Source organism: Alexandromys fortis, unplaced genomic scaffold, assembly GCF_014885135.2.
Source record: "Alexandromys fortis isolate MF-2015 unplaced genomic scaffold, M_Fortis_MF-2015_v1.1 scaffold_72, whole genome shotgun sequence".
NCBI lineage: Eukaryota > Metazoa > Chordata > Mammalia > Rodentia > Cricetidae > Alexandromys > Alexandromys fortis.
The window spans coordinates 5,568,264-5,595,684 of NW_026067969.1; the positions used below are offsets into that span (position 1 = coordinate 5,568,264).

General features: G+C 43.2%; 1 protein-coding gene across 1 annotated transcript in view; it reads left to right on the forward strand.

Moving 5' to 3' along the window:
- The window catches only part of Sptan1 (spectrin alpha, non-erythrocytic 1), a 71,144-nt gene that overhangs the window by 243 nt on the left and 43,480 nt on the right, over positions 1–27,421 (forward strand). Inside the window, 10 exon segments of the mRNA XM_050155335.1 lie at positions 14,492–14,731; positions 16,920–17,045; positions 20,220–20,360; positions 20,682–20,828; positions 23,086–23,219; positions 23,319–23,463; positions 23,711–23,865; positions 24,868–25,003; positions 25,955–26,056; positions 26,834–26,971. Coding sequence (XP_050011292.1) covers positions 14,495–14,731; positions 16,920–17,045; positions 20,220–20,360; positions 20,682–20,828; positions 23,086–23,219; positions 23,319–23,463; positions 23,711–23,865; positions 24,868–25,003; positions 25,955–26,056; positions 26,834–26,971 — 1,461 coding nt within the window. The 5' untranslated portion in view covers positions 14,492–14,494.

Genomic DNA, 27,421 nt, shown 5'->3' on the forward strand with positions numbered 1-27,421 from the left:
AGGTCAGCCGAGCACCGGGACGGTGCGGACAGGTGAGCCGTGTGGCCTCACAGGCGGCTCCATGGGCCGCCACCTTTGTGGCGCGTGGGTTGCGGGGCGCGGCGGAGCCGGGCGGTGACCTGGAATGTCACGGGCTGGGGCTGGCGCGAGGGCCCCTCCCTGTGCCCGCGGCCCCACCCGTCGCGGCAGGTGGTGGAGGGTGGTCCTCCGCAGCACCCACCCGCGAGCGGCCCCCGCGCCCCCCTGCGCCCGCACCATGGATGCCCGCACCCCTTGGAGGAGGGCGAGCTGGCGTCTTGCAGTGAAGGGCTCTCTGACCTTAATTTCAACCTGTGCGGCGGTCCCGGGCCCTCCGGCAGCAGGAAGGTCTCCTTTTTCTTTCCTGGTAATAAATGTCTTTTCTCTCCAGTGCTGACCTGCTCCTGTACAGTTGTTAGATGCGGCGCCTCTTGGTAGGAGATCCAAATCCAATAAATAACTTAGTAGCTCACAGCTTTTTTATTTTATTTTTTTTATTGTGAGACTGTATTTTGTTTTGTTTTTAAGTCGAAGTTAATATATTTTTTTGTCAGATTTTACCACCGTGTCAGTGTGGAGTGATAGTCTTTTGTCTGAAGCTGTCCTTGCAAATTTGATGAAATGCTTCTCAATGAAAAATTTTATTTTAAGTCTCTTAGGTACTGGAATTACATATGTATATAAAACAAGTGGACCTCGGTGTAAGTCAGGTTCGATGAGTTTTAAATGAATAGTCTTTACAGCTGGGTGACAGAATTTTTAGCTGTTACAGTTACAGAGTCCTTTTGACCTCCCCCCTCCCAAAAAAAAATCTCTCCAAGCTCTTACTGTGTAGCCTAGGCTGGCTTGGAATTCCCTGACTAGCCCAGGCTGGTCTCAAAGTCAGGTTTTTCCTGCCTCAATTTCCCAAATAATCAGATTTTTATATATAGACCCCAGATATTTTAATTTGTTTGTTCTTTGGTATTTTCGAAAAGCTAATCATCACGGCTGTCAAGGAATAGGAAGCATTTTCATAATATGTTAAGAAATTGCGTTGTCATAGCAATTGGACTTCAGTGAAACAGAATGTATCAAAGATGGCAGGGTGGGGGTGTCTTGCAGCCAGGAAACAAGGGTTTAAGAATAGCAGCAGCAGCAGTGAGTCGCATGAGCTATTGAGCCAAGGATCCCACTCATACTAAATGGCTTAGATTTTAAAGGTCAAATTGAAGTCAGAGTTGCCCCCCCCCAAAAAAAATGTGCTCCACTAAGGTTCCCTGCAGGAAATTAACAATAAGCCTTTTTTAGTAACTGGGCCATTAATTTCTCAAAGGGACCCTCAAAGTGTGTTGGCTGTAATCCAGGGACCTAGATAAAAAGGATGGAATGCAAAGCTTGCCCTGTACCAGACAAATGTGGAACGGTTCTTAGGGCAACCCAGGGCTTAGGGACTTGTAGATATGCATTCCCACTCCCTACTTTTTGAGGCAAGGTCTTGATATGTAGCTCTTTCTGGAACTGTGTAATTGGTTGTAGCTGGTCTTGAACTTATTATACTTCTGCCAACAAGCTTGGCTGGCACCAGCCTTGGCTTTTATAGCCCTCTTAAAGAGGAGGCCTTTGCTCTGTTGTCTCAAACTCCTGGGCTCAGGCTTAAAGCTTCACCCTCAGCTTCCTAAGTAGCAGGGCCTGTGGCAGGCAGCAGCCAGCTATTTTCTGATGGTGCATTTGGCCTTGGCTGTATGTTTTGTAATAATCCAATAATTGGAAAAATCTGATGTCAAGTAATCTACTGAACAGGTTTAAGTGGGGAGAGCATTATTGAGTATAGGTTTTAGTTCCCTGAATTAGAATTTTGTATTATTTTCCTTGTCTCCTTTCACCTCAAAGGGTGGGGCCTCTGCGGATATTGAGGAATGGCTCTTAGGATAGCTTCCCCCATCCTCTCTGGAACATGCAAAAGACCGAGGGTCTGAGGGCAGCCTCCACTCTGTGCATCCTGGTCTGCTGCAGCTCGTCAGCTGTGGCCTCACAGAGGAATGCCATGTCAGATGGCAAAGGCTGACTCCAGGAATGCGGAGGTCCGCATGGCTGATCTCAGAGCCAGCTGAGTGGAACAGCTGTGCAGAGAGCCAGTACCTTGCCCATCTCTCTTGCACATGCTGCTTATTCTTAAATAATAGTGTTTTGTAAAGGGCCTGCACCAACAATGACCTAATGCCTTTACTTAATTACTTTTACTGTGCAAATTTCTAAAATCTGCAAGATTCCTTTTTCATCAGAATGTGGATGGGAAGAGGCCAAATTTATTTTTAAAAGAGCACTAAGTATTAAAAATCAGGTGCTTAGCACTTGGGAGGCAGAGGCAGTCGGAGCTCTGTGAGTTCAAGACCAGCCTGGTCTACAGAGCTAGTTCCAGGACAGGCTCCAAAGCCACAGAGAAACCCTGTCTCGAAAAAAACAAAACAAAACAAAACAACAACAACAAAAAATCAGGTGCTTAAAAATTGAGTGCTTGGCAATGGTGGCACACACCTTTATTCCCAGCCCTCGGGAGGCAGAGGCAGGTGAATCTCTGAGTTCGAAGCCAGCTTGGACTAAATACTGAGTTCCAGGACAGCCAGAGCTTCACAAGGAAACCTTGTCTTGAAAACCAAAATATAAAATAAAATTAAAAAAGTCAATACTTGGGCAAACTGAGGCCTGAAAGAGCGTGTGACTTGGCCAAGGCAGCACATTCAGGTCATGGTAATTGTCCAGACATCGGAGCCTTGATTCTCTTTGCTGCGGTTCAGATTCCTGGTGGGATTTGGATACTGGGGAAATGTTTGCTGTTAATGTTGACCTGTTTTCACAGACCTGTTCCCTTTACTTTGAAGTGACTCTGTCCCACTTGCCCTTAGAAGTGTTATCTTGCTCTTCCCCTCCCTCTTTAGACTCCACATTCCTCCATCATGTTGTCATCGTTTCGTAAACGCAGAGTCCAGGTATTTGACTAGCATGCAGATAATGTGTTGCCTTTCGGGTTTTTTGCCTGGCTTGCAGTGAAGACATACTGATGTCTAAGGTTGAATGATCCAAAAAGGAGAAGCCCTTGCCCGCATGACCTTTCTGTTAGGTAGAAAGGTTAGTGACAGTCTGGTTGGGATTTCTGGTTTCATGATTGGAAGTGTCAGTATGTTTACTCTAAAATTTCCAAAGCCTGCTGTTCTCTACCTTTCTGATATCTTTTAAGGCATGAATATATTCGTTTCTTACTGCCATCCTTGTGTTTGCATGTGATGTTTGCTGATCTTAAGTGATGGCTGCTTGGTTCCGAAGAACCAAGGAAATAATCTACTTTACATATTTAAAAATTACCTGAAAACATAAATACTGTTTTTAGTTTGACAAGTGCTGTAACCTGAGTTTGTCTCCTTTTTCATTGACTTAGCTCTGTCATAATCCCTGTGATCAAATGGAAATAACAGTTTCTTTCTTTAAAACCAACACTCTGGCCAGGTGTGGTGGAGCACACTTTTAATCCCAGCACTTGGGAGGCAGAGGCAGGCATCTGAGTTAGAGGACAACCAGGGCTTCAGAAAAACCCTCTCTTTTAAAACCAGAAGACACAAAAACAACACTCTGTTTTATGTGTAGTGTTTCAGTGTTTGCTAAAATTGAGCCCTTTTCAAAAAAGAAAAAAAAAACTGCTTAAAATGATCTTGATATCCTAAAATGCGAGTTAAAAATTACAGACTTTTCTAGTGATTATAGCTGCTAAATCTAAGGCAGGCCCTCTTATAAATGAAACTGTTAATTATCTAAGGCTTATAGCCTTTTCCTATCTTGAATCTTAATATATTGCACTTAAACCCTTTTCATCTGAATTTTGCAGGTTGAAAGGTAAGTAGCAGCAAGATAGTATGTGGGGAGCATCAGAAGTAAGTTGCCCAGCACTGCTCTGCATTTCTGGGTTTTGATGCAATGCAGTATGAATCTCTTGCTTTCTTGAAGCTAAGACCTGCTCACCTCTGCAGAATTATGCTAACAAGCTGAATTAATCAATTTGAGGGCTGACATGCAGAGCCACAATCTTGACTGGAATGTGGTTGAAGCAAACAGATTGCCGGAAATCTTGTTTATGTACTATTTACTGCTCTGCTTACCATCCTGTCCGCTACTAAAACCTGTAGCTAAGCTGGTTGTGAGTTGGTTTGTTTCATCTGAGAATCATCTAGTACACAGTTTTTTGTGGGTGCTAACCAATTCTTTGGTAGTTTGTTCTCAAGCAAGCCATTTCACATCTGTGGATGTATTCCTCTTGCTTTGCAAATCTGAGATTCACTATGTGCTGGCCTCATAAGCCACAGAGAGAAGGTATTGTCAGTTCTGCACATTTGAGCTCTGACTAAGCAACAAAACCCAAACTGATAAATTGTTCTGTGACCTTTGCCTTGGGTGATGTTTACGAATTTTTCCATAGAGCCAACTGATCGTTTTTTTCTGTGAGTCCCTAAAATGCCTTTCTTGCAAAAGAGAACAGCTGGTGTCCGGCCTGAAAATCAACGTACATTTTATAGTGTTCCAAGTCCTCTGGCCTTCAGGACATTCAGTGTGCTGCAGTGGATTTAAACGCAAGCAAAAGCCAAGATTCCTTTCATATTACTTTCCTTTTCTTTTGAAGTATAGAAAGACAAGTAATTGAATTGTTCAACCCTATGAAATGTGGTTACGGCTGTGAATCTAAAACATTTGACCTTTAGTTTGAAAATGTTTTCATCTGCCGGCGGTGGTGGTGCACGCCTTTAATCCCCGTACTCGGGAGGCAGAGGCAGGCGGATCTCTGTGAGTTCGAGACCAGCCTGGTCTACAAGAGCTAGTTCCAGGACAGGCTCCAAAACCACTGAGAAACCCTGTCTTCGGAAGAAAAAAAGAAAAAGAAAAAGAAAATGTTTTCATCCATAGTCTTGTCACCCACTGTCTCTCCATGCTCCCAGTATAGATAAATAGTGGCATGTCACTGCTTATAAATTAAGTGAAGGCATTTTAAAATTCCCCAAGTACCAAGACGGGTCTCAAACAGCTGTTCCTTGGCATTTGGCTGTCCTGACAAAATACTCGTGTAAGTTTATTTAGGAATCCAGTTCAGTATAGAATGTGTACAAGTTTATATTATGCATGAGGAAACATTCTTTGACTTCCTGTATCTTTGGAAATTCATTTAGAATATTTCAGTTAGAAATTTCTAGCTAGACTTCATGCCTTTAGACTTGGAGCTGGATAAAAAGCTCAGCGGGTAAGAGCATTGGCTGTGGTTCAGAGCACCCAGACAGCTCACATTTGTCTGTAACTCCAGTTCCAAGGTTTCTGACAGCCTCACACAGGCAAACATGCAGGCACACCCCAATGAACATAGAATAAAAATAAAAATTGTAAAAGGAAAGAATCAACTAGATCTGGCAGTATTCCAAGAATGCTGACAAGTGCTTTTGTTTATTACAGTAGAGGGCATGGCTGTAATTCTTGTTTGATCCCCTGAGTCAGCTTGCTGAAGGATGCGGCTATTGTATTGACTGCTGTCCTTATAAAGAGCCCACATTTCCATCTTCTCTAACATTTGTAAAACTATGAAATTTTTCACAGAGAACCCCTGTCTCAAAAAAACAAAACAAACTTTTCTTAAAAGTTACCTTAAATGTAACAGTTGTTGCTGTTGTTGTTTTTGAGACAGGATTTCACTGTGTAGCACTGGCTGTTCTGGAACTCACTCGGTAGACCAGGCTGACCTTGAACTAAGAGATCTGCCTGCCTCTGCCTCTGAATTAAATTTTGGAATTTAATTCTGTAATTAAAGGTGTCATCGTCCCCAGCTAAATATAACATTGTCCTTAAACCCACAGAGAATACATTTAACTCTGATTTCCCCTCGTTTATTCTTTGTGTACATGGACCTGATTAACAAAATCAAAGTTGATTGGCAGCATGGAGATAAGCTGCCGGTTGTTGACTCTGAGGCAGTCCCCTGTTGTGGTTTTAGGCGGTTAATATGGCCGACAGATAGGCTGGTAGGTTTGGAGATTGTTTTTTAATGGCATATTTCCCAGATTCTTCCTGCCCAGTGATTTAAAGGTGTTAATCTCATTAGTTTAAGTGCAGCCTGGAACATTCTCTGGAGTATGCCTTATCAGGCTGCTGCATATTGCCAGGGCAGGGGTGGGGTTCTTTCAGAATGCACCTTCAGTCATGGAAGGAATGTAGTACACACAGGCAGGGTCCCAAAAACTCCAGTAACTTTGACGTAATATTGGGTGAGAGGTTATATATCTTTGAGTAACAGTTTTTGATTGTATTTATGAAAGTTTATTTTCTTCATGTTGTATGAAAATGTTCCTTTTAGGAGTGAAAAGAAAATGGAGTTCTTGCAGCTAAATAACATCTAATAGGTTAAGAGAATAATAATCTCCTGTAATCATACAAATCTGCAGTGGGAGCGAGGTGGTGTCCAGCTCTGCAGAGAGCCGGTTGTGCTTGGCAGAGGTCCCACCTTCTGACGTCAGCTGATGTACTGCAGGAAAGAAAAGTCTATTATTGCCTGATCAAAGTACTTGGTATAGAATTGACTCTTTCTACTTCACTGGGTCCACAAAGAGAGCCTTTTAGGTTGGGTAACTTCAGTGGGTCCTCTCTGGATGGTCTCTTTGCTTTGGTAGGGGCAGTTTGCTAAAAGCAGGCTGAGCCCATGCAGAGAGACTGGAGTGGAATCTTGAGTATTGTCAATCAGACAGAGTTGCTTCCTGATGTGTTCCCACTCCACACCTATACTAGAGCTTGAACATAGGGCCTTGCACATTGACAGGCAAGAACTCTACCAGTAAGAGCTGCCTCTTCTAGAAGACCCACCACCATAAGTTTTGAGACAGGATCTCAACAAGTTTCAGACTAGCCTTGAACTTACTCTGAGATACTTTGGCCTCACCCTCTGGAGTAGCTGGATCTGTAGTTCTGAGCTACAAGGCTCAGCTCCTATTGTGGTTGCTTAGAGATTTTCCTGCAGCTAAAGGAGTTTTAAAACGTGGTGGGTTCTGTAATAGGAGACAGGACAGGCACCATATACTTCAGTCCTGAACTCTTCAGTGTGGTTACCGTTTCAGGTTATAGCTCTTACCTTCCTCCTCTGGGGGGGGGGGATGGCTATAAGAAAATTTTGTAAGCAAATTAAGTACAGCATTTCTGATGGTTTTCCTTCTTTTCGTTGTTTTTGATACAGCTGTCTGTCCTGGAATTCAGTCTGTAGACCAAGCTGGTTCTGCCTCCTGCAGGCAGGGATTAAAAGTGTGTACTGTTCCTACCTGGCTTTTTCTTTTTCTTTTTTTCCTTTACAGTTTCCTGTGGATGAGAACAAGGACAATGCATAAATAAATCATCCTTTTGTTTTTGTTTTATTTATTTGATGGGGGTCTCACTGGGTAGCCCAGACTGGCCTCCAACTGGAAAAATCCTAAGTTAGTCTCCCTGGTGTTAGATCACAGGCATGTGCCAACAGTTCAGCTAAGCTATTAATTTTAAGGATTTTTGAAGTTCATTTTAAGAATTGATGTACCTTGCTGAGTTGTTTCCTAACGTCGGCCTGTGCTGGTGAACCGAGCAGCTGCCTCCTCAGGGAACGTTTGGTGCCGCCCATCTGGATCTCCTAGGGTGATACCTGGTTGGATGTCTTTAGTCAGTGTACTATTTGTCATTCTTGTCACCAGTCTAGCAATCACCAGAGGAGACTCCCAGACTCAGAATATAGAGAAAGAAGCTGGGCGGTGGTGGCACATACCTTTGATCCCAGCACTTGGGAGGCAGAGGTAGGCTGAATGAGTCCTCTGAGTTGAAGGCCAGCCTGGTCTAAGGAGAAAGTTCGAGGACAGCCAGAACTATTACACAGAAAAACCCTGTCTCAAAAAACCAAAAAAAAATATATATATAGAGAGAGAGAGAGAAAGAGAGAGCCATTATCCTACCCTCCCCACTCCTTGCAAATGAATTTGTGTATTTTCTTGGTCGTTTAGTCAATAATCATATTCATTTCTATGTATATCTATTTGTTTTGAGACCTGGTCTCACTATGTAGTCATGGCTGGCCTAGAACTTGCTGTATATTGACAGTTCTGGCCTTAAATTTCAAGATCCTTCTGCAATGTTGGGATCAAAGTCATATTCCACCACACTTAAAGTTTTTTTTCTTTTTTTAAAAAATATGTATTATATATACAGTGTCCTGCTTGCATGTGTGCCTGCATGCCAGAAGAGGGCACCAGATCTCATTAGATTGGTTGCTGGAATTGAACTCAGGACTTTGAAAGAACAGTCAGTGCTCTTAACTGCTGAGCCATCTCTCAAGCCCCCAAGTTTTATTTTTTAAAATTACCTTTCTTGCTGGGGGATGGTGGCTCATGCCTTTAATCCCAGCACTAGGGAGGCAGAGGTAGGAGGACCTTTGTGAGTTTGAAGCCAGCCTGGTGTACAAGAGCAAGTTATAGGACAGGCTCCAAAGCTGCAGAGAAACCCTATTTCAAAAAACAAAAAAATGCCTTTCTTACTATTTTAAGTGTTTGGAAAGCCCCTTGTTACCATACCAAGAGAGTCAATAAACATGTACAGAAGAACACACTGATTTTACGAAGAACATAAAAAAGGTAAGGATAATGTCCACGGGCATTTGTTCAACTTCTAAGAGGTGGTGTCAAACTTAGAGAGTTATATGGTAGCTTACCACCCACTTTTATAGCTTGCTTCCTCAATTTAGGAATTGAAAAGAAAAATTAGTCCAGCAAAGGGAAACCATTCCCAACTGACATTTCAGGTTGGATCCCCAAATTGTCCACTGAAGATGAGCTTTTCCTTCCCAGTGGTCTCTGGGTTTCTGTCCGCCGTGAATTGCTATCATGTCTACCCTCTTGCAGAGAGGAGTCTAAACTATCTTTTAGCAGAGCACGATGTTGGGACCCAGCAAGAATGCCTTATGTACATAAATATTTCCTGTTGTCAAAAGCAGTTAGGCTAAAGGAAAGAAATCAGGTAGAACTGTGCTGACAGAGCAGCCTGTTCCTAAATGCATGTCACAGATTGGCCAGCAGCTTATCTACCGAAGGTGTTTTTCTAATTTTGATACAGAGCAGTGTATAGACAAATCATAGACCAGGATTCCACACACAAAAACACGAGGAACCCTCTCAGTATTGACAGTTCTTAGCTGCTTCACTTCACAGACCAGAGGAAAGCAGGACACAGACTGAACAAACGTTCTTAATGCCCTTTACACCAGAGTAAGGCTTTCAGGCATTAGGTGTCTCTGGCTAATCAGGAGGAGGTAGGTAGAAATCTTTAGTGCATCTGCAGGTGTGGCTGCCACAGAGGACAGGGAGCAGGACTTAGAGTTTACTCATTTCAGTGTGTCTTGGGATATGTGTAGGACATCCCAGGGAAAGAAGGGATGGAACATTGTAGGCAGAATTATGTACAGGCCAGGCATGCCTAATTCCAGGGAGGAGGATTAAATGTTAAACATCATTTTCAGCCACATAGGGAGTTCAAAGAAAAAAGTGTACAAGGCTTAGCGTTTCATAGAGAATCATGTTTTAGAAAGGGACTCATTTATGATTGGGGAGGTGGCTCAGAAGGTAAAGTTCTTGTAATGAAATCCAGGCATAGCAGTGTGCTTCTATGACTCAGATGGGGAAGAAGGGGAGCCCTGATGAGTAGCCAAGCCAGATCAGTAAGCTCCAAGTTCAGTGAGGAAGACTTCTGTGCAGAAAATAAGGTAAGAGGGGACTCTTAAGAGCTGTGGTATAACATTTACCTTCCTCCCTCCCTCCTTTTTTCCACCACCATCCCACAATAATAATACATATTTAAAGATTATTATTACACATATATATTTGTGTGTCTAGGGATGCTCATGTGCCACCATGTATGTGAAGGTCAGCAGACAACTTGTGAAAGTGGGTTTTCTCCTTCCAACATGAATCCTGAGAACCAACTCTGATTATCAGGCTTGACCGCAAGTGCCTTTACCAGCTGAGCCATCTCACATGCTGGATTTCTTAAAAAAGATAGAGAACGGTGTCTGACAGACTCTTGTACCTGCAGGCTCATACAACACACAGAGCTGGAGAAGTGACTCTGGTGGGGTGCTTTCTTAGTATTCAAGAAGTCCTGAGTTAGATGCCCAGCACCACTGAAAATAGAGGGGGGGGGGGAAGCTTGGGAAATCAATCAAAATAACTACTTCCATAGACTATAATTTGAAAGACAAGGTGCTTGAGTTAAAATCACCCCAGGTCGCAGGGCAGCAGTAGCACGTGTCTTCAATCCCAGCACTTAGGAGGCAGAAGCAGGCCAGTCTCTGAGTTCTAGGCCAGCCTTGTTGACTGAGGTTTCTGTAATGCCTGGTTTTTAAGTCCCAAAGAAATCACACAGAGGTCTACATTAATTAAAATAAACTGATTGGCCTATTAGCTTAGGCTTTTTATTAACTCATAACTTTTATTAGCCTATGATTTTTGTTTGTGTTAGCCATGTGGCTTGGTACCTTTTTTGGTGAGCCGGTCACACATTGCTTGTTCTGTGTCTGGGTGATGACTACAGACTGAACCTTTCCTCTTCCCAGAATTCTCCTGTTCTTGCCCCTACCATACTTCCTGCCTGGCTACCAGCCAATCAACATTTTATTAAAATACAATTGACAGGGTACAGACCATTGTCCCACAGCACCCCCCCTTTTAAAAAAAAAAAAACAGCAACAACTCTGAATGGAATCTCCTTTTCCCCTTTGTTTAGCTTTTCTCCTGATATCCATAACAACTTGTAACCAACATTTTAAGCAAAGACAATTATCCATAATATATTTTGGGGGGAATGTGGGCATAGTTTTTTAGGCTTCTTCCTGCTGATTGGGGCCACAGATATTCTTACGGGGACCTAAAGAAAATTTTGAATTATGGTCAAGTCTTGACTGGAATATTCTGTAAGGCTTGATCATCTGAAAACGTTGGCTCTTCTGGCCCATCTGCTCCGATCAGAGATTTTTAAGGGCGGGGGGGTGTCTTCCTTGATCAAACGTGATTTTTCTTAGCCCAGAATGAATTCATAGCCTCTCATTTCCTGTGGAAACAAAAGCAAAACCTCTTCTAAGTAACATACCATTTGACTTAAATTTTGAAGTCAAGGCATTTTGAAAATACATACGTTGGAATAATCCATGTCCCACAGTACAGCCTGGTCTACAAAGTGAGTTTCAGGACAGCCAGAGCTGTTGCACAGAGAAACCCTGTCTCAAAAAAAAAAAAACCAGAAAAACAGTAACAGCAAAAATTACCTTTCCTGGGAAGATACTATTTTAATTAGAATGTTGTCTTTGATGCTGATCAGCTGCATCCAGTGCTTGCCAAAATCTTGTGTGGGTTGTAGGCAGTACCCTCGCAGGTTTTCATCCCAGTCCTCGGCCTACTGGACATTCCCTTGTCTACTAGCTGCAGGAGGCAACAAGGCAAAGCTCCCATATATTTCTAGTAAAGTTTTGGTTTTTTTTTTTAAGGATTTATTTATTTAAGTACTTTATATATATGGGTGTTTTTTCTATGTGTACATTTGCACACCAGAAGAGGTCATTGGATCACATGGGACTATAAATAAAGAAGGTTTGAGCCTTCATGTGAGTGCGGGAACTGAACTCAGGTCCTCTGAAAGAGCAGCTAATGCTCTTAACCACTGAGCCATCTCTCTAGCCCCATAGTTTTTATACCTTCTGCATGGTTCATGGAACAGTAACTGGAAGGGACCTTAGTACTCTTTTATCCTGCTTACTAGACTCAGAATCTCCTGTCTACACTGTACTTTGTTTTGTGTTTGTTTTGAAAGTCTTACTCTAGCCTAGGTGCAGGCCTAGTATCTGATAATAGACCAGACTAACTTTGAACTTGTGTCCGTCCTTCTGCAGCTGCCTCCTGAGGACTTGGATTTTAAGCATGAGCCTCTATTCTGGTCACAAACTGTGATTTTATTTTTATTTTTTATTGCATTTGTGAGTGTTGGGGCATGTAGAGGTCAGAGGACAACTTTGGAATTGATTCTCTTCTCTCTCTCTCTCTCTTTTTTTTTTTTTTTTGTTTTTTTGTTTTTTTGAGACAGGGTTTCCCTGTGTAGCAGTCCTACCTGTCTTGGAACTAGCTCTTGTAGACCAGGCAGCCTGGAACTCACAGGAATTCACTTGACTCTGCCTCCCGAATGCTGGATGAAAGGCATGTGTACCATGTGTTTATACCTGATGCCCATGAAGTCAGAGGAAGTTATTGTATCTCCTGGAACTGGAGTGACAGACAATTGTGAGCTGCCATATGGGTGCTAGGAACCGAACTTTGATCTCCTGGAAGAACAATACTCTTAACCTCTGAGCCGTCTCTGCAAATCAAGAATTCTTATTTGCATTTTGAAACATCTTTCTGTATAACTCAGGCTGCCCTTGAAGTCTCCATTCTCTTGCCTCAGCCTACTGAGAGAGATTCTGTTGGTGGTGTTAGGAATCAGTTGATTGATGGGTATATGTGCTAAAGACAGTAATTTTAGAGTGGGAAAGGTTACCTGCCATTCCTGAGCCACTCTAAGCATAGTAGGAAGGGTAGCTTGTAACAGGGTCATGTACTGCTGAATTTAGAATTTTAGAAGCTGTGGTCCTTAAACTGAGTAGAGGACAGGATGGTTTCTTCTCTCTGATGCTGGGGAGGAAACTGATGGCCTTGTGCATGCCAGCCGCTGTGCTGTTCTATATTCCACCCTGACTTCTTGATAAGCTCTAAGTAGCATAATCTTCGTTTCTTACACAATAAGTCAAGTTCTCTTCTTGACATAAAATTTGGCAAAACTGCTTAGAAAACTACATGTTTAACATTAGAGTTTAATGCTACAAGGAAAACCCCACTGTTATATCAACCTTTGTAGTTTATGTAAAACTGCTGAACCTACACAGCCTCCCTCCTTTCCAAAGCCACTGATAGAAGTAGGGGGGGTTGAGCCAGGCCTGTTGACCCAGGTTTGTGATTCTCAGCTATGGGTCACTGAAGCAGAAAGATTTCAGGTTCAAGACCAGTCTGGGAAACCTAGTAAGACATGGATCCAGTAAAATGAAAAAGAACTGGAAATGTAGCTCTTGGAACATGGTGGCCTCACATGCATGATGTGCTTGAGTTAAATCCCTGATGTGCACACTCGTGTGTACCCCCGCCCCCGCACTTCTGCACCTGCATAAGCAAATGGTCATACAGCTCCGTCTCCCAATACACCGTGATGTGATTTTCACTCTGATGACAAGACCTGTCACTGTCCACCCGAAGACTTGCTTAGCTGACATTTCAGAGTAACAGAATTCAGCTGCTTTGTCTAGGTAGAGTCATCCTTTTGTTGACTAACATCAGAGGTGGGAAGATAAAGAGGAAAGCTGGTTTAAATAAGAGTAAATTGGGGGTGGGAAATGCATCTGACTTGTTTAAGTGCTTGCTTTGCATGCAGGAGACCCTGGGTTTGACTCAGCACAGCATAAAACCTGGCATTCATGGAACATAATTATAATTCTAGCACCTAGGAGAGAAGGGTCAGTAGTTCAAGGTTATCTGTAACTATATAACGAGTGGCCAGTCTGTGGCCAGTCTATGATACACGAGACCTTGTCAAAAAAAAAAGTCATTCATATCTCATACCTTTACATGATAAATGCAAAAGCGAGATGAAAGAATTATTTTAAAGTGAATTTATCAAATACCAGTGTTTGCTTTGAATCTTGAAGCCCCTGTAGAAGTATTATAAATGTAATTCTCCCATTTATCACTTTCACTTTTCATTGTCATCAAGACCACCATCCTTGGGCTGGAGAGATGGCTCAGTGGTTAGAGTACTGGCTGTTCTTCCAGAGGTTCAGAGTTGAGTTCCCAGCACCCACGTATAGTTCACAGCTATCCATAATGTTATCTGATAGCACCTTCTGCTGTGCAGGCGCACATGTAGATAGAGCATCATACATAAATAAATAAATAGATCTTGAAAACAACAACGTCAACAAAAATTGCCATCTGAGGGGCCAGAGTAGATAGGTAGGTGTTGGGAGAAAATAACTTGGCAATTCTCAACCTGTAGGTCGCAACCCCTTTGGGGGTTGAATGACCCTTTCACAGGGGCCACCCTAAACCATCGGAAAACACAGATACTTACTTTACAATTCATAACAGTAACAAAGTTACAGTTGTGAAGTAGCAATGAAAATAATTTTATGGTTGGGGGTCACCACAACATGAACTGTGTTGGGCCGCAGCATTAGGAAGGTTGAGAACCACTGAATTAGCTGTTCATTAAGGCTTCATCCCTAGAAAAGGCTACTTAATAATTCATTTGTTGGGATTTTCTGATTCTTTCCATCAGAGAGCCTAATCCATTTCTTGTCTCATGGAACTTATTTCAGGGCATTCTGTCTTTTCAGAAAATGGATCCAAGTGGGGTCAAAGTGCTGGAAACAGCAGAGGACATCCAGGAGAGACGGCAGCAGGTCCTGGATCGGTACCACCGCTTCAAGGAGCTCTCCACCTTGCGGCGGCAGAAGCTGGAAGATTCCTATCGGTTCCAGTTTTTTCAGAGAGATGCTGAGGAACTGGAGAAGTGGATTCAGGAGAAGCTTCAAGTTGCATCTGATGAGAACTACAAAGACCCAACCAACTTGCAGGTATGTCTGAGCTCCTAGAGATTCTTGCATCTCAGAAGTCAGGGGACCAAAAAAGATAGAGTAGCTGGAAGAATGTAGGTCAGACACAAAGACCAACTCTGCTCTGAGAAGAACCTAGCATATATGGTGGAGGCATAGCTTACAGGCACGATGTTTTCTGCATGTGTGAGAACCAGTAGTTCTCAACCTTCCTAATGCTGATACCTTTAATATAGTTCCTCATGTTGTGGTGACTCCCAAACATTAAATTATTTCGTTGCATTTCATAACTATAACTTTGCTACTATTATGAATTGTAATGTAAACCAGGTGGTGGTGGTGCACTCCTTTAATCCTAGACCTTGAGAGGCAGAGGCTGGCAGATCTCAATGAATTCAAGGCCAGTCTGGTCTACAGAGTGTGTTCCAAAACATCCAGGACTGTTATACAGAGATACTCTGTCTTGAAATAAAAAAAAAAAACCACACACACAAATGATTTGTAATGTAAATATCTGTGTTTTCTGATGTTAGGCGACCCCTCTGAAAGGGTTGTTTGAACCCCACAGGTTGAGAACTGCTGCTTTAAGCTGATAGCTAGCTCTTAAACTCAAAGCCACTGGAATTTTTTTTTTAAACCCAGCCAGATACTGACACACATTTACTGTATTTTATTAAAGATTTATTTATTTAATGTGTGTACAGTCTTCTGCCTGCATGTACACCTGCAGGCCAGAAGGGCACCAGGTCTCATTACAGATGTTTGCCAACCATCATGTGGTTCTGGGAATTCAACTCAAGAATCTTTGGGAGAGCAGTGCTCTTAACTGCTGAACCATCTCTCCAGCCCTGCCACTGGAATTCTTGACATTTCCAAGAAAAGTCTTGGTGGTTATTTTGGATTGTGTTTTGTTTTTGAGACAGGATCTTTACTCTACAGCCCTAGGACTAGGCTAGCCTCAAACTCACAGAGATCTACCTGACTGTGTGGGTCTTGCTCTGTAGCCCTAGCTGACTTAACACGTAGACTGGGCTAGCTTCAGACTCACAGATCTACCTTCCTGCCTCCTGTGTGCTTAAATTAATGCACCACCATGCCCAGCTGGACTGTTCTGAGAAGGCATGCTAACAGTATTGTTGCTACCAAAAATAAGTAGTTGTGGGCTAGAGAAATGGCTAAGTGGTTAAGAACGTGCACTGCTATTGCGTTGGTTATGGGTTTGGTTCCCAACATCCACATCAGGTGTCTCATAGCCTTCTGTAACTCCAGTTTCAGGGGCTGTCCTGCCTCTATGGCCTCTGAGCACCTACATATATATGGCATACATCCACACAGATATATGAATAAATGGTTTTTGTTTTGTTTTTGTTATTTGTTGTTTGTTTTGTTTTGTTTTTTCAAGACACGGTTTCTCTGTAGCTTTGGAGCCTATCCTGGAACTTGATCTGTAGACCAGGCTGGCCTGGAACTCAGAGGTTCGCCTGCCTCTACCTCCCAAATACTGGGATTAAAGGCAGGAGCCACCACCTCCTGGCAATACATGTTTTTTAAAAAGAAAGAAAAAAATGGAATGGGTTTTGCAAGATGGTTCAGTGCATAAAGACGCAAACTGTTATGCCTGGTGACTTGAGTTCCATCCTAAGACCCACGTGGTGAAAGGAGAGAAAATGTGCCATAGCATGTGCATGCTTGCACACATACACAAACGTGAAAAATAAATGTACTTAAAAATTAAAGAGAGCCAGGCGGTGGTGGTGCACGCCTTTAATCCCAGCACTTGGAAGGCAGAGGCAGGTGGATCTCTGTGAGTTTGAGGCCAGAGCAAGTTCCAGAACACTCAGGGCTATACAGAGAAACCCTGTCTTGAGGGAAAGAAGAAAGAAAAAAGAAATTAAATAGAATGTAAGCAGGGTTTGGTTGTGGCTTCTAAAACAAGTGGAATGTGTATGATACTGTGAGCATGATCCTGTTTTTCTAGAAAGGATTAGATGTTTTGGATAAAATTTGAAATATTATTATATTCTGAATTATCTTCTGCCTGCAAAGTTGAATGTGCTCACAGGCCAGTGTGGTAGAAATGTAGTCTTTGTATTTGAGTAGTTGCCTCCCTCGCTAGAGGAAATGGGACTGAGGACAGGGGATCTTTGGGATAGGAACAAGGCGAATGCCTTGTGGTAACACTTGGGGCTCACTTGTGTTGTACTACCAGGGAAAGCTTCAGAAGCACCAAGCCTTTGAAGCTGAAGTACAGGCCAACTCAGGAGCCATTGTCAAGCTGGATGAGACAGGAAACCTGATGATCTCAGAAGGACATTTTGCGTCTGAAACCATCCGGGTAAGTAAGAATTCTACTTGGTCAGAAAGCCTCCCTTGCAGGAGCAGGGTAGGAGGAAGCTCGACTTGTCCAAGAAATCTACAAACCAGGTATCGCTATGATTGAGAGCATGACTGAAAACTAGTGTATGTAGTGAGGAACGGGATTCTTGGGGTAGAGAGAGTTAGCATTTGTTCATACGTTAAGGAAGATTGCTTCCATGTCAACTAACTCTAGTATTTCAGAGGATAATTAGTAACTTTGAGACTGGTATCTTCAAACTTTGGGCCCACTTATTTTGGAGTTGAGAAGATAGTTTTCTATGCTTTGTTAACAGTACTATAGTATTGAGGGAAAATGCCCTATTCTTATTGCCCTGTTGAGTTTCATAAACAGATACTTTTATCTAGTTGATCTTTGATATACTTATTTAAATTTTAATTTCTGTGTGTAATTACAGGTGTTTGTGCATGTATGTATGCATGAACACTCAGAGGCCAAAAGAAGAGTGTTGGATCCCTTGAAGCAGGAGTTAGTGGTGTTTGTAAGCTGCCTCATGTGGGTACTGAACTCAGGTCTCTCTAAGAAAGGATGTACACTAACTACTGAGTCATCTCATCATTCCTTTGATATACTTCTTGTTTGTCTGCATGTTTTGTTTGTTTCTTTTTATTTCTTTGTGTTAGGCTCTAGGTATATAAAACAAGCTGTACTTGAACTGGATCCTCTTGTCTCAGCCGCCCAAATGTTGTAGTGTGTGTTACCTCATCCAACCTTTTATTTGGTTATCTCCAAAGCCACCTTGCATTGAGGGCACAGCCTTTCCTAGGACTTTATTTGTCACGCATTCTTGAAGATGAAGGCAAAGCAATCAGCCTCAGCCAGGGGTACCCCACCCCCACCCCGCCTTGCTTCAGTATCTGTTTTGAATGTGCTAGGAGCCAGGCTGGTGGTTTACAGCATTAAACATTTGTACCGTATTTGCTCTGCTGGTATCTATCTGCTGTGGGTGTTCTAAAATGGACCAGCCTATCTGCCTACTTACTGAATCTAGGCTTTTGTTTGATGGGTTAGGTTTGGTTTTTGGTTTATTTTTATGTTTGTTCCAAGACAACGTTTCTTTGTGTAGCCCTGACTGTCCTGGAACTCACTTTATAGGCCATACTGGCCTAGAATTCACAGAGATCTACCTGCCTCTGCCTGCTTCCTGTGTGCTGGGGTAAAAGGCATGGGCTGAATCTAGGCTTTTGATTAGGAACTGTTAAAATTGTTATTAGTAGTGTTTGTAAGAAAAGTTAATGCCAGTCGTCCACTAACCAGCTGTTTAATTTTGAATTCCTTTGACTAATGTAATCTCTTAATTAAATACATTGTTTTTAATATAGTCCTGTAGTAAATAAAGTCAGTTGTCTTCCTTCCTAGAAGTTTCCCTGAGATATACAGGGCTATGTAGTATAACCCAGCCCCAGATAGCCCTGAGAGGAACAGATGAAGTGATTGATTTTGGGGATTCATCTTGGGAGAGGACCCAGAGCTGAGTTCATTTGTGCCCCATTTGGAGAGTTTATCAAAGCAGCTTTATATATACTGCCAACTAGCATTTGGAATAACCTTCCCAAAGTCCCATAGGTGAGAAGTAGAATTTCACTGTGTTGTTTCCAATCTGTATCCCATGCCTGTCTTTTCCTAATGTTTCCTGTATCTGCATCTCCGAAAGCTCCCACTGCTGACTCATGGCCTGAGTCATAGCCAGACCTTCTTTCCCACCCTGAGTTCTGCAGCTTCCCTATCTACTCTTCTTCCTGGACTGCAGGCAGCCTGTGTAGCTGGGCCCTCTCTGACTTGTAGGGCTGAGAAAATTGTGCCAATACCTGAGTCATGACCTGACTGCGTGAAAAGGAAATTTGTGTGACTGACAGTGGTCTTGAGGGTGAGGTCTGGCCAGTCTCTGTAGCCCCATTCTTAAGCAAAGAGTTCTATCATTTTGTATTTGAGCTCATACTTCCCATAGTGACCCTGACCTGCCTTGGCAGTTTATTTGTCCCCAAAGTTAGCAGTTTAGTTTGACAGGTAGCGTTAGCACAAAGGAAAATGGGTGGAGTAGAAGACTGTGTCTGTGTCCTGTGTAACCTGTCTTGTCACCGGTTTAGACTTTCACACCATACCGGACAGCTTGGCGCCCCATAGTTACGGCCACCCACATTGGGTCTCACATCCGAGTAGGTGGAGTATTGACTTGTCATGGCGCTGTGCAGTGAAGTGTGTGAGCTCTCCTTTCCTCACAGCTTTCTCTCTGCTGATGAAACCTTCATGCCTGCTTGTAAAAGACTCCACCCATGCTGACTGTTGCCCCTGGCTTTCAAAGTTTTGTTTTGTTTTGTTCTCTTGATGAGAGTAATAACATCTCAACATGGGTGGATCCCAGATTTCATTTTCGTTTGTGTTTGAACCTGTGTGGTTATACCTTTGCCTGTCATTGTTACCCAGAAACTCTGTGTCTTGGGGGTAAGCATAATCAAGGCCCTAAGGTAAAGTCAAGTACCAGAGACAGCACACTGGCTGAAATAGTTTTCTTGACTTCCCTAGTTTTCAGGTCCTTTCTAGGTCTGTGCTGTGAACACCCAGTGATGCTGGGAAGCGAATACTTCATGCACTATGGCTGCATGAAGTATTCACTTCATGCAGATGTGTAGATGAGGTTTGAACTTAGCTTGAGATGTCATGTTCAACAACGGTCACTGTAAGGCCCTCCAGAGCCTTTTCTCTGAAGAGTTATTTGAGAGCTGATGGTGTTCTATTACTGTAATCCAAAGATTTCACATTGTAGTTCTCTTTAAATGACATTTTACAGTTGTATGAGAGAGTTGCAAGAGAGGAATGTGTACCACAGCACACATGCAGAGGTCTTAGGACAATTTTTAGGAATCTGTTCTCCTTTAGCTGTGGCCTCTGGGAATTTAGTTAGCTCCTCAGGCTTGAGTGGCAAGAGCCTTTACCAACTGAACCACCCCACTGGCTTTTTTATTTCTGTTTTTGAGACAGGGTTTCTCTGTGTAGCCCTCGCTGTCCTGGAACTCACTATGGAGAACAGGCTGGCCTCAAACACAGAAATCTGCCTGCCTCTTCCTCCAGGGTACTGGGATTAAAGGCATGTACCACCATCCCTGGCTTAAACGTCTGACTTTTAACCTCCAGACACGTTTGACGGAGCTTCACCGCCAGTGGGAGTTGCTTTTGGAGAAGATGCGGGAGAAGGGAATCAAACTGCTGCAGGCACAGAAGCTGGTGCAGTATTTGCGGGAGTGTGAGGATGTAATGGACTGGATCAATGACAAGGTATGCTTTGAGGGCAGGTGTACTAGGCTCCCCTAAGAGGAAGGAGCCTCCCTGTGGTCTGCCTTGAGAAGCAGTGTTAATGCAGTTGGAACCCTAGCTTAGATGGAGGGCAGGAGCAGGAGACTGTCTCAGCTGCTCTCTAGGAACCTTTGATTTTGTAACCCTGAAGCCTAGGGTCTCTGGGAAGAACACTGTTAGAGGACAAAAGTAAAAGACTGCATAGAGAATTGTCCAGTAAAGTGATGTGGCCTCGTTGTTAATGTATCTTCTTTGTTAATTGACTGTGTGCCAGTGTCTCAAGCTGGTTCTCTCCCTGAATAGGAAGCAATTGTGACTTCTGAGGAGCTAGGCCAGGACCTGGAACATGTGGAAGTCCTGCAGAAGAAATTTGAAGAGTTTCAGACTGATCTAGCTGCTCATGAAGAAAGAGTTAAAGAAGTAAACCAGTTTGCTGCCAAACTCATCCAGGTGAGAAGCAGATTGATGTGTGCTCCTCATAGTGCATTCAGGAGGATGTTTTTGGCAGCCTTAGTTTAATTTTAAATGTGAATATTTTGCTTGTATGTATGTATGTGCACTATGCGTGTGCCTGGTGCCTGGAGAGACTAAAAAGGTGTCAGATCCCATGGGATTACAGTAAGAGATGTTTGTGAGCTGCCATGTGGGTCTTCTGCAACCTCTGGGCTGGCTGGCCCTGCCTGATCCCTAATTACCTAATTATTATTACTTCTCCTCCTCCTCCTCATTTATTTATTTATTTATTTGTTGTTTGTTTGTTTGTTTGTTTGTTTTTGAGATAGGTCTCTTTGTTTTTAGTCCTGGCTATTCTGGAGCTCTGTGTGTAGACCAGGCTTACCTCCAACTCACAGAGATCCTCCTGCCTCCTCCTGAATGCACTATCACACTCAACTGAGATCCCTAATTTCTAATGAGCAGATTTTTGTAAGTATCTTAAAAGTTTTGTCTAATGTACATAAAACCTCATTCTGATTGCTTCTAAATGAGAGCATGGTTTTACCTTGTGGCCCTGGGCAGGAAGGACAGAGCTCATTTGATTTCTTTACTCCATCCACTTTTGGGCCGGGTTGGATGAACTTTTATTTGGCTTCTAAAACTTGTTTCTGGGTTTTCTCAGACTTTGGACCAGAGTGTAGTAGTAAATGCCTACTAACTCTGGCAGTATTGATGGCACTTACTTCTTTCCCACTGAAGTTTTTCTGGGTCTGGGGGTGTCCTGAAGGACTCTCCACTGGTAGTTCTGGAACTCATTAGAGGGGGCAAAGACAGCTATGTGTGGTGACATCTGTTTCCCTGTCTCAGAACCCAAAAGGAAAACAAGGTGGGTGGAATGGGTAAAACCACCTATCCTACTGTCTGCATGAGTGCTGTTTTCATTCCCCATCTTCTACTACACTAGGGTTCAGTATATTCTGAAGATATCTAGTAAATGTAAGCAAAAAGTTTTGCTTTGGGGATCTGGAGGGTGTCTTTTGGAGGGGTTCAGATTTTAAATTTCCAGGTATTTAGGGGCCAATACATTTTTTCAGTTGTTTTTTTTTTTTTTTTAAAGTCAGTGTTTGAGAGGACAGCCAGGACTGCTCAGTAATATCTGTCCTTCTAGAAAGCCAGTGTCATCTTCAAGTCACAAGCCATTTTTCAAAGTTATGCTGGATAAGAGCAGTCAAGCCAAGCCCCCGCATACTTGATCTGACCTCTTCACGTGTTTTGTTTTTTCTTGAGACAGAGTTTCTCTGTAGCTGTGGAGCCTGTCCTGGAACTAGCTCTTGTAGAACAGGCTGGCCTCAAACTCATGGAGATCCGCCTGCCTCTGCCTCCTGAGTGCTAGGATTAAAGGCCTGCACCACCACTGCCCGGTGTTTACATGTTCTTTTTAGCTAAGAGAAAACAATGCATTGGAATGTGATTGGTGGGGAAGAGTCATGCTAACAAGATGTCGCCTGTCTACTTTGAGGAATAAGTTAAATTTTGGCCACTAAGAACCAAGAATCTGGGAAAGAGTACTTAACTGTTCACAGACACCTGAAATACTGGGTTTTTAAGCACTTGAGGTAGATGGTACATTGCTGAAGTTGCACTAAGTTGGACTCAGTGTGTCTTTTTATTTTCTAGAATTATTTTGTGCATTTTGCCTGCATGTATGTGTGTGCGCCACACGTATTCCTGATTCCCATGAAGGTTAAAGGAAGGTGTTGGATCCTATGGAATTGGAGTTAGAGATAGTTATGAACCCTACTATGTTAATGCTGGTCCTTTGCAAGACTGACAAGGGCTATTAACCACTCAGCAGTCTTTACTTCATCCACAGTGTGTTTATCATCTGGTACAGGACAGATATTGTGGCTCACACCTTTAATCTCAAAACTAGGGAGGCAGAGGCAGGTGAATCACTGAGTTCATGGCCATCCTGGTCTACATAGCAAATTCCAGGCCAGCCAGGGATGTATAATGAGACTCTGTCTCAAAAGAGAAGACAACAACAATTTAAAAAAAAAAAAAAAAAAAAAAAAACTTACACCCTCCAAGGGACAGGAAACAGTTTATCCAAAGAAATGGATACTCTTTTGAGCTATAACTCCCTTCTTTTCACACAGACCCAGGCTTCTTTACAGTTGTGAAGACTTGCTTGTGTTCTGGATCCCGGCCCAGGATAACTTGCAGGGGTCAGAGGTGGCAAATAAATTGGTCCATTCTCTTCCTTTTGTAGGAACAGCACCCAGAAGAGGAGCTGATCAAGACCAAGCAGGATGAAGTGAATGCAGCTTGGCAGCGTCTGAAAGGCCTGGCTCTTCAACGGCAGGGCAAGCTGTTTGGTGCTGCTGAGGTTCAGCGCTTTAATAGGTACTGGGGCTGTGAGAGCTGAGCAGAGCTCTTTCTCTGTGGTGTGCCCAGTGCACTTGGACAGCTGCATAGCTGGGTTGACTGGTTCCTCTTCTGTAGGGATGTGGATGAGACCATTGGTTGGATTAAGGAAAAGGAGCAGTTAATGGCCTCTGATGACTTTGGCAGAGACCTAGCAAGTGTTCAAGCTCTGCTTCGGAAGCATGAGGGTCTGGAGAGAGACCTTGCTGCTCTAGAGGACAAAGTGAGTTTGTTTGTTTGCTTGCTTGCTTGCTTGCTTGTTTTTCTGAGACAGGGTTTCTCTGTGAAGTCTTGACTGTCCTGGAACTCACTATTTAGACCAGGCTGGCCTCAAACTCACAGAGATCCCCCTGCCTCTGTCTCCCAGTGCTGGGATTTAAAGTGTATGCTACCACTGCCCAGCCACAAGGTGAGTTTGAAAGTCAGTTAGCAAGGGCGGGAGAGTAGTGCTGATAAGAGTCTATTTCTAGGTGAAGGCCCTGTGTGCTGAAGCTGACCGTCTGCAACAGTCACACCCTCTGAGTGCCAACCAGATCCAGGTAAAGCGTGAGGAGCTGATTACCAACTGGGAACAGATCCGCACTCTGGCAGCAGAGAGACATGCGCGACTCGATGACTCATACAGGTAGCAAATGATCCTTTGGTATTTAGCAATCAGGAGAGGGAGGGAGAGGGTCAATTTTAGATACCAAAAAGGTTTCTGTAGCCTGCCAAAAATCACCAGTAAGAAAATGTAGGGTGGGGGCTAGAGAGATGGCTCAGTGGTTAAGAGCACCGCCTGCTCTTCCAAAGGTCCTGAGTTCAATTCTCAGCAACCACATGGTGGCTTAAAACCATCTGTAATGAAATCTGGTGCCCTCTTCTGGACTGCAGGCAGAGTACTGAGAATACTGTATACATAATAAATAAATAAATGTTTAAAAAAAAAAGAAAATGTAGGGTACTTTCCCTCACCTACAGTAAAATTCTTTTGGAGAATGGTAACTTTGTAGATTGTAGTTTGTATATAGTATTTATAACTTCATAAAATCTTCTGTCAACTCTTACTTCACTTTGACTGACAGAATGGAAATAACCCATAGTCGTCAACATCATTTAGAATAACCTATTAAAACTCAGTAATTGAGCCAGGCAGTGGTGGTGCGCACCTTTAATCCCAGCACTCAGGGGGAGACAGAGGCAGGTGGATCTCTGTGAGTTCAAGGACATCCTGATCTATAAGAACTAGTTCCAGGTCAGGCTCCAAAACTACAGAGAAACCCTGTCTCAAGAAACAAAAAACAGTAAATGAAGAACTGGAAAAGTAAAGAACACTTCTTACTCACTTTGAGTTAGCCCTGGGAATAACAAGGAAGTTAACAATGGTGAGTTAGTGGCAGTGACGAGCCAGGACTGCATAAGGAGACCCATCTCAAACAGCAAAACATGTGAGACAAGGTGGGGGCATTACCGTGGATGAGAGAACCTGTTTTTCTGCTGTCTTTACCTGAGGTTCAGTGAAGTTTCTTTTCCCAGAACTAGGGTTTGTATGGTTGACTTTTGAGAACAGAATTCAGAGCTTTAGATAGAAAGCCATCTTCTGTCTTGGGACCACTGCTGGAAGTGACATACTTTTATTTTTCCCAAGGCTTCAGCGTTTTCTTGCTGACTTCCGTGACCTCACAAGCTGGGTGACTGAAATGAAAGCCCTCATCAATGCAGATGAACTGGCCAATGATGTGGCTGGTGCTGAAGCTCTGCTGGATAGGCATCAAGAGCACAAGGTAGTATTTTGGGTCTTTCAGAACTCACAGAGATTCTCCTGCCTCTGCCTCCCAAGTGCTGGGTTCAAAGAAGTGTACCTCTACCATCCCATTTCAAGAATATTTTAAAGAACTTGCTAGGTGAGGTGGTGCATTATTTTAATCCAGCACTGGGGAAGTAGAGGCAGATGGACCTTTGGATTCCAGGCCAGTTGGGGATACACAGTGAGAACCTGCCTCAAAGAAACATGCATAAGCTGGGCTGTGGTGGTGCACACCTTGAATCCTAGCACTCAGGACAGAGACAGGCTGATCTCTGAGTTCAAGCCAGAACGAGTTTCTTCAGTAAAGGCTCCAAAGCTACAGAGAAATCCTGTCTGAAAAAACAACAAAAACAAAAACCACAAAACTTACTCATAGAAAGACATTGCAAAATAGATTAACCAAGTAAAATGACTTAACCTAATTCGTAGCTGAATTAGGTTAATTTATAAATGTAGACATTCAATGCAGTGTATGTCAAAACCTCAACAAAACTGTCATTTGCAAAGAGTAAGCTAAGTCCACAAAAAAGCTAAGGCAATTTTGAGAAACATGGTAGAGAAGGAAGGGATTCACTTTACCAGGTACTATAAAACTAGTAAGCAAGTCCATTTGGCATTAAAAAGAAAAATGGAGAGTAAATAGGACTTGGATCTATGCAAGCGTATGGCAGCTTGATTAATGACACATGGCCTACAGAGCTGGTGGCGTGTGCTTCTCAGTTGGCAGATAATTATTTTCAAGTTTGGTTCCTGAAGCTGACGCTGGTTAGGAAGCACTTTAAACCTGCCGCTCTGTTTCTTTTTCTCAGCAGTGTCGCTGAGTGCTGGAAATTCAACAACTTGGTGTCACTGCCATCATCCCCGTGCCTCCCCACCCCTGCCACCACCCAAAAGATGCTGGAAATATGCTGTCTCTTTTACTCTACAGGGTGAGATCGATGCTCATGAAGATAGCTTTAAGTCTGCAGATGAGTCTGGGCAGGCTCTGCTCGCAGCTGGTCACTATGCCTCAGATGAAGTGAGGGAGAAGGTAAAGTAATGAAAAGGGCCTTTTAAAGAGAAAGCTGGGACCAGAGAATGCTTCTCTGCCCCTATGGCCAGTTTGGGGCCCACCATCAATTGAGAACAAGTCCAAGATTCTTACACAAAGTGGCAGCTTTTTCCTATAGAGATTTTTTTAAAAAATGTGTGTGGCTGGTTGTGGTAGTACTCACCTTTAAATCCCAGCACTGGGGAGGAAGAGGCAGGCAGATTTCTGTGAGTTGAGGTCAGCATGGTCTACATAGCAAGTCTCAGACCTTTGTAGGTCTTATATAGACCCTGCCTTGGAGGGGGAAAATATGTAAGTGGACCAAGAGAGTTTTTTTCTTTGAAATTTCAGTTATGTGTGACACATGACTTATTTGAAAAGGAATCTGTGGAGAGCAAGTCCTGTTTTAGTATTTGGAACGAATAGGAAACAAACTGTAAAGGGTCTCAGTCATTCATGAACTTATCCGGTTGGGATGCCGATTCAGTTGACAGCTCCCATTTGATGGTCCATCCTCTATTAACATCACTTTCAGAGTTTTTCATCTATCTACTCGCCACCTTGGCATTTTTACCCAGAATGCTTATAATGACAGTAAATTCTAGGTTAGTCAGCATGGGATTCTTGTGGACAGCACACTCATGCCAGTTCTGTGGTATTAGTATGTCTCATGATACACTTACATACATTAAGTGCTATTGTACGAAGAAATATCTAAAGCCTAGCATGAGCTCTCTCCCAGAAGGTGGAAGGTAACTTTGCTTCCTGTTTCCCAAGCTGAGCATCCTCTCAGAGGAGAGAACCACCTTACTGGAGCTGTGGGAGCTTCGAAGGCAACAGTATGAGCAGTGCATGGACTTGCAGCTCTTCTACCGTGACACTGAGCAGGTGGACAACTGGATGAGCAAGCAGGAGGTAATGTTTGTCAGGAGCTCCTATCAGGGAAGGACAAGAGTCATGTCCCACCTCTGCAGCGAGTGCTCATTTTGTTTCAGGACATCAGAGCCATTTCAGTTTTGGATAGCACTAAACTAAGCAGGCTTATTTTGGCCCTGTCTACCTCTGGTATTGCTGAGACAGGAAGGCACTTAGAAAAGGTTTGTGCAGTACAAAAAAGGTTTCTAAAAATTAGAATTTAGCCTATGTGTAATCTGAACATAAAGAGAAGCCACAAGAGCTATGTGAGAGCTGGGGTTCATGCCTATTTGTGTTCAGACTCAGAAAGCTAAGGCAGGAGGGTCACAAGTTTGAGGCCAGCTGAACTACTTAGAAAGTTAAAGAGCATCTAGAATGCATAGTGAGACTTTGTCTCAATATCCTCCCTCCCTTAAAAGAAATAATTAGAAAAATGTTTGGGAGAATATA